We start from the raw sequence: 7,956 nt of genomic DNA, 5'->3' as shown, positions 1-7,956 counted from the left end.
TCGCTCTAAAATCACAGAAAATCCAGATGAATTCGAAATTTTCGCCATCAGTTCGCGAGTGACGCAGATGGCCTCAGATGTTTGATTCTGGCTTTTGTCAGTCTTTTTTGTGGCTTCAACTTTATAATGTCCACCTGAATTTCTTTTAAGTAACACATATCAGTGTTTAATGCATCTTTAAAGCGGACCCTCAAAACACATACAACTGTTCAGATCGAGCTGTTCGGTCGCAATTTGCCATTCAACGCGGTACCCATCTGGACCGCCGTCATGTAGGACTCTGACATCCTTGACCCACTCAAATCTCTTCCCCGTCCCATTGTTCTTCCACTCCGTTCATGAGTTCCCTTACTTCGCATATGCACCCTCCTCATCTGCCGACTCATATGTACCTCCCTGGCCTCTGACCAGGCATTCTCGGACGTTTGCAGCCCCCACCTACACGCCTACCCGCCTGGACTATGCCGCTGTCCACCCAGAATCAGTCCGCGGATAGGTACTCTTCGTCCCTCTACTGACGTCGTTCATGACATACACCACACCCGACAGGTGTTTGGTCAAATGTCATTGAGCTTTTTTGTTGCCTTTCGTGTTGTTTCAAAAGTAAAATGACGCTGGGATACTCGGGAAGGATGAGTTGTTTGCGTGCGTGGAACCTCGTATCTACGGGCTTTGTAGGCATAAGGGAAGGGGACTTGACCTTTTGGCAAAACATGCATGCTTTGTTTCATGAGGAAAAAAATCACACCCTACAACTTGCACGTGAATCATCGGTGGTACACCATCTTTGACTCAGTCATGAAGTTTTGTGATGCGATTGCACGAGTGAAGACAATGTCACCATCAGGCTCGTCAACCATGAAGATCATAAGTTGTGCGTTTTGTTGCTCTACATGCCAGTCAATTCGTTGATTCACTCAATGAAGATCATAAGTTGTGCGTTTTGTTGCTCTACATGCCAGTCAATTCGTTGATTCACTCAATGTTACAACTTGACAATCGTCAAATTGTATAGGACGCGCTGCCGATGAACCTGTGATTTACGCTTGTACCTTGTTGGATGGAGCTCAAGGGGCGCAATGGAGTTGGATGGAGCAAGGGGCACATAATGCGTGAGATGTGATTCTAACTCGTTGAATTTAGAAGCTGTGGATTCAACAAACCTATTGAAAATCTCTGTTGTAATATTTGCATTTGAAATATCTAAATTATGCCGTTTTATAATATATATTTTTAGTGTCACAGACTTAAAAATGGACATTTAAGGGACAAGGTGGGATGGCCACTCAAATATAGATTCGACGCATATATAGTGAGTCTTCATTAATTCTCCACTGGTAGCTTGTAGGCCTATCTGCTTGTGGTTATTATTTGGCAGCATACAACACAAGAGAAAATACGCCACTCGTAGTCTGGTACCATTACCAAATTTCTAGCTAAGATCTTAATATTTGAATGTAATGCTAAGAGAATTTATGATCACACTAACATACGCAATCATTCTCTACAAGTACACAGCGCAACATACGGCAAAATGCATGAAACTTCCTTGAGACTCATCCAAGCCTCGAAGCAGCATACACAAATTAACTCTTGCATCATCAAGAAAAAAGCAAAACCAAAAATAACATAGAACCACATCTCTGCCCCTATTGAGTTCAACTATCGCAGATAACAGACAGACGTAACATTAGGTTCCACATAATCAAGACACTGTCCTAAAAACTCATTATTTTAAATTTGATAGCCAGTGCTCTTCTTAGTAGGACTCACGGTCACCACCATAGCCGCCGCCACCACCACCACGGCCACCACCGTATCCGCCACCACCACCAAAGCCACCGCCACCATAGCCGCCGCCACCACCTCCATAGCCACCGCCGCCACGAGAGAAGCCGCCGCCGCCACCACCCGAAGGTCGCTCGTTGGCGAAGTTCACACGGACATTCCTCCCCGCAAGCTCCTGCAAAGCATTGGATGGACATTAGATCCTTAAAAGTAGTGGCCAGTGAAGCATGGCATCAGTATCAGGCCTAGGCAATTTGGCTACAGGCAGGCACAAAACTTTGAAATAATAATTAACAAGGTGTATTAGTACATGGTGAAAATTATCAAACCCTGATAAGCATCTAAATGGCAGAAGTTTAACTCCATATTAAAGTACAACAGCACACATGTCTGGTACTCTGGTTTTGACTCACCTTGCCGTCCATGTTTTCTGCAGCACTCTTTGCATCCTCGCCGCTGGCGAAGCTCACAAAACCAAACCCTCTAGACCTTCCAGTCTCTCTGTCAGTGATAACACGAGCTGTAACATGAAAGACAAGGATTATGAAGCCGTAATAATTAATACACCGTACAAGGTAAGCTAAAGAGCATCAGAATAAAAGCACAGTCAAGCAAATTTCCATGTATAGCTAAGCATTCAGATCTTCAAACAATAACTACCACATACCGGAACAAACAGCCGACACCGTGTGTACATAACAGATAAAATGACTTTTGGCAAATTTGATAAGGCTTGAAAGATATACACTGACCTTCAACGACCTCACCAAAGCATTGAAACGCCTCCTTCAGCGAATGATCATCAGTAGCCCAGGCGAGACCTGATAAATAAAACTGAGACCTGATGGTCTAGACAAGGTAATGGACATACAGTACAAGAAAAGTAAGGCAAGAAAACTCACCACCGACGAAAAGCTTGGAGCCATCAGCAGGCTGGCCGGCGCACATGAAGCGGGCAGCATTGAACAGGGCAGGAGCCGAGCCGGTGGAGGCACTGCTAGCCACAGCACTCTGCCTAAGAAGGCTTCCGAGCTTGATGAGGGCCGCCATGGAGGAAGACTAAAACCTGCACCGACAAAATAAATCATCAGCGAAAGGGGCAAACAGGGTTAGACACATCAACCGGAGGAGAAGGCACAAATTTGTAAACAAAAAAGAACTTTTACTGGTGCAAACTCCCTAAAAACACGATATACTCCTGCTATAATAGACTAATCCAACAGATCAGACCATCCCGCCTAATTCAGGCCGAGATCCCAAGAACACCACGGTTCCCCTCCGAAACTCGCAACCCTTACTTCCATGACGACGGCCCCGAAATAATCGAACAAAACCGAACGAGATCCAACTCGAGAGCCCCTCTCTAACACCTAAACCCTCACGAATTAGAGATCAGACAACAGCCGCGCGAAACCCTACCCGTTTCTCCGCCAATCGATCCATTTTTCAGACTAATAACAACAACCAACAAGCAATCTAGCGGAAGGGGGCGACGGATCAAGGCCAGATCCGCCGCCGCCGCCGCGAGATCAGGGGGAAGAGGGTCAGGGCGTACCTCTGGAGGGCGAGCTGGGACGAGACGGCGGGGGAGGGGGGAATGGGGAATGGGGAGTGGGGGCTGGGGTTTAAGAGGGGAGGGGCGGAGGCGGCTAGGGTTTTGTGTGGTGCGCTGCGGCCTTATGTAGCAGGCTTCCAAAATATCTCGAGGGCTTGGAGGAAAATATCTGGTGGGCTCGTGGTGGGCTGGACGGTGGTTGGTGGATAGGAATGAGCCAGCCGCTGATCTCGGTCGCTACGGGCATGCTGATTTTGCCTTTATAATCCTTGCCCTGCTCTCCAAGAAAACATTTGTCCCATTAAGCGTTTTGCATTCACTCGCTGGGATAATCTGGGAGATAAATCAGAGGAAAATGTTGCAGCACTGCTGTATCGGTTTATCGCACATAAAAATGTTACACAATCCTTTTGGCAAAAAAAAATATATAGATGTTTCGTTCCTGATATAAGCATGCTTCATTCATACAGTACATTATTGTTATTGTTATGCCACAAACAACTGCATGTTCGTACATTTTTTTCTGATAATCGTATGTGTTCATACATTAACTAGTAAGATACTCAATCTAGAATGATAGACTATATATTAATCCCCCCCCCCCCCCAAGAAAAAGACTATATTACAAATCATCTATTACACATGTTCATAGCGTAAAGCAACACGTAGGGTTTACTATAGAGAAATTAGGCGCAACATGATCTTTATCTTATTTGGTAGAAAGCTTTCGTGTACCTCATCCCTTGCACTGAAAGACATGATTTCTCTCATACACTTCCGTACGATTTGTTTTGTGGTTCGTGTTCGTGTAGCATTACCATGGAGCAGCACGACGAATGTATTGCGCCAGGACCCACATACTCTCGACGCAAAAACTAGCTTTTTTAGGGGTAAAGCCAAGTTTTGTTTATCAAGACCATAGTTGTGCGATACAAATTGGATCATGGGGTTGGGCAAGCCAAATGTGGCGCCCCTGACTTAAAGAATGTGAACATTTGGCTAGACTATGTGACGGAGTCGATTCCGGTGAATCTCGGGTAGGGGGTCCTGTCGTGGAATTATTGTTGAAAATATGCCCTAGAGGCAATAATAAATAGGTTATTATTATATTTCCTTGTTCATGATAATCGTTTATTATCCATGCTAGAATTGTATTGATAGGAAACTCAGATACATGTGTGGATACATAGACAACACCATGTCCCTAGTAAGCCTCTAGGAGACTAGCTCGTTGATCAATAGATGGTTACGGTTTCCTGACCATGGACATTGGATGTCGTTGATAACGGGATCACATCATTAGGAGAATGATGTGATGGACAAGACCCAATCCTAAGCCTAGCACAAGATCGTGTAGTTCGTTTGCTAAGAGCTTTTCTAATGTCAAGTATCATTTCCTTAGACCATGAGATTGTGCAACTCCCGGATACCGTAGGAATGCTTTGGGTGTACCAAACGTCACAACGTAACTGGGTGGCTATAAAGGTGCACTAGAGGTATCTCCGAAAGTGTCTGTTGGGTTGGCACGAATCGAGACTGGGATTTGTCACTCCGTGTAAACGGAGAGGTATCTCTGGGCCCACTCGGTAGGACATCATCATAATGTGCACAATGTGACCAAGGAGTTGATCACGGGATGATGTGTTACGGAACGAATAAAGAGACTTGCCGGTAACGAGATTGAACAAGGTATCGGGATACCGACGATCGAATCTCGGGCAAGTAACATACCGATAGACAAAGGGAATTGTATACGGGATTGATTGAATCCTCGATATCGTGGTTCATCCGATGAGATCATCGAGGAGCATGTGGGAGCCAACATGGGTATCCAGATCCCGCTGTTGGTTATTGACCGGAGAGTCGTCTCGGTCATGTTTGCGTGTCTCCCGAACCCGTAGGGTCTACACACTTAAGGTTCGGTGACGCTAGGGTTGTAGAGATATTAGTATGCGGTAACCCGAAAGTTGTTCGGAGTCCCGGATGAGATCCCGGACGTCACGAGGAGTTCCGGAATGGTCCGGAGGTAAAGATTTATATATGGGAAGTCTTATTTTGGTCGCCGGAAAAGTTTCGCACTTTATCGGTATTGTACCGGGAGTGCCGAAAGGGGTCCGGGGGTCCACCAAGGGGTCCACCAGCCCCGGGGGGGCCACATGGCTGTGGGGGGTGCGCCTTGGCCTATATGGGCCAAGGGAACCAGCCCCAAGAGGCCCATGCGCCAAGAGATAAGATAAACGGAGAGTCCTAAAGGGGGAAGGCACCTCCGAGGTGCCTTGGGGAGGAAGGACTCCTCCCTGGCCGCACCCTTCCTTGGAGGAAGGGCCAAGGCTGCGCCCCCCCCCCTCTCCCTTGGCCCTATATATAGTGGGGGGGAGGGAGGGCAGCAGCAATCCAAGCCCTGGCGCCTCCCTCTCCCTCCCGTGACACATCTCCCTCCTCCCGCAGCGCTTGGCGAAGCCCTGTTGGGATCCCGCTACTTCCACCACCACGCCGTCGTGCTGCTGGATCTCCATCAACCTCTCCTCCCCCCTTGCTGGATCAAGAAGGAGGAGACGTCGCTGCTCCGTATGTGTGTTGAACGCGGAGGTGCCGTCCGTTCGGCGCTAGGATCATCGGTGATTTGGATCACGACGAGCACGACTCCATCAACCCCGTTCTCTTGAACGCTTCCTCTCACGATCTACAAGGGTATGTAGATGCACTCCTTCCCTCTCGTTGCTAGTAAACTCCATAGATTGATCTTGGTGATGCGTAGAAAATTTTGAATTTCTGCTACGTTACCCAACAGTGGCATCATGAGCTAGGTCTATGCGTAGTTTCTATGCACGAGTAGAACACAAAGTAGTTGTGGGCGTCGATGTTGTCAATTCTTCTTGCCGCTACTAGTCTTATCTTGTTTCGGCGGCATTGTGGGATGAAGCGGCCCGGACCGACCTTACACGTACGCTTACGTGAGACAGGTTCCACCGACTGACATGCACTAGTTGCATAAGGTGGCTAGCGGGTGTCTGTCTCTCCCACTTTAGTCGGAACGGATTCGATGAAAAGGGTCCTTATGAAGGGTAAATAGAAATTGGCATATCACGTTGTGGTTTTACGTAGGTAAGAAACGTTCTTGCTAGAAACCTATACAAGCCACGTAAAAACTTGCAACAACAATTAGAGGACGTCTAACTTGTTTTTGCAGCATGTGCTATGTGATGTGATATGGCCAGAAGATGTGATGAATGATATATGTGATGTATGAGATTGATCATATTCTTGTAATAGGAATCACGACTTGCATGTCGATGAGTATGACAACCGGCAGGAGCCATAGGAGTTGTCTTTATTTTTGTATGACCTGCGTGTCATTGAATAACGCCATGTAAGTTACTTTACTTTATTGCTAAGCGCGTTAGCCATGGAAGTAGAAGTAATCGTTGGCGTGACAACTTCATGAAGACACAATGATGGAGATCATGGTGTCATGCCGGTGACAGATGATCATGGTGCCCCGAAGATGGAGATCAAAGGAGCAAAATGATATTGGCCATATCATGTCACTATTTGATTGCATGTGATGTTTATCATGTTATGCATCTTATTTGCTTAGAACGACGGTAGCATAAATAAGATGATCCCTCACTAAAATTTCAAGAGACGTGTTCCCCCTAACTGTGCACCGTTGCGAAGGTTCGTTGTTTCGAAGCACCACGTGATGATCGGGTGTGATAGATTCTAACGTTCGAATACAACGGGTGTTGACGAGCCTAGCATGTACAGACATGGCCTCGGAACACATGCGAAACACTTAGGTTGACTTGACGAGCTTAGCATGTACAGACATGGCCTCGGAACACAAGAGACCGAAAGGTCGAACATGAGTCGTATAGTAGATACGATCAACATGGAGATGTTCACCGATGATGACTAGTCCGTCTCACGTGATGATCGGACACGGCCTAGTTTGACTCGGATCATGTATCACTTAGATGACTAGAGGGATGTCTATCTGAGTGGGAGTTCATTCAATAATCAGATGAACTTCATTATCATGAACATAGTCAAAAGGTCTTTGCAAATTATGTCATACGCTTTAGTTCTACTGTTTAAGATATGTTCCTAGAGAAAATTTAGTTGAAAGTTGGTAGTAGCAATTATGCGGGCTGGGTCCGTAAACGGAGGATTGTCCTCATTGCTGCACAGAAGGCTTATGTCCTTAATGCACCGCTCGGTGTGCCGAACCTCAGCGTCGTCTGTAGATGTTGCGAAACATCTAACATACACGTTTTGATGACTACGTGATAGTTCTAATGGTTTAGAATTGTGGCACCAAAGACGTTTGTGAAACGTCGCAGAACATATGAGATGTTCCGAAGACTGAAATTGGGATTTCAGACTAGTGCCCACGTCAAGAGGTATGAGACCTCTGACAAGTTTTTTAAGCCTGCAAACTAAGGGAGAAAAGCTGAATCGTTGAGCATGTGCTCAGATTGTCTGAGTACCACAATCGCTTGAATCGAGTGGGAGTTAATCTCCCAGATGAGATAGTGATAGTTCTCCATAGTCACTGCCACCAACCTAGTAGAGCTTCGTGATGAACTATAACATATCAGGGATAGTTATGA

General features: G+C 46.4%; 1 protein-coding gene across 1 annotated transcript; it reads right to left on the bottom strand.

Moving 5' to 3' along the window:
* Positions 1-1,525: 1,525 nt before the first annotated feature.
* LOC109741137 (glycine-rich RNA-binding protein 4, mitochondrial) lies at positions 1,526-3,471 on the bottom strand. Its single transcript, XM_020300217.4, has 5 exons — positions 3,344-3,471; positions 2,691-2,854; positions 2,541-2,609; positions 2,202-2,308; positions 1,526-1,963 (listed from the first exon to the last, which is right to left on the bottom strand). Exons 2-5 carry the CDS (start codon positions 2,836-2,838, stop codon positions 1,760-1,762), a joined length of 528 nt encoding a protein of 175 aa, XP_020155806.1. The 5' UTR covers positions 2,839-2,854; positions 3,344-3,471; the 3' UTR covers positions 1,526-1,759.
* Between the last annotated feature and the right edge of the window lie 4,485 nt (positions 3,472-7,956).

Source organism: Aegilops tauschii, chromosome 3 (genome assembly GCF_002575655.3).
Source record: "Aegilops tauschii subsp. strangulata cultivar AL8/78 chromosome 3, Aet v6.0, whole genome shotgun sequence".
NCBI classification, from domain to species: Eukaryota; Viridiplantae; Streptophyta; class Magnoliopsida; order Poales; family Poaceae; genus Aegilops; species Aegilops tauschii.
The sequence above is the reverse complement of the archived record's forward strand: the minus strand, read 5'-3'. Positions and strand labels throughout refer to the sequence as shown.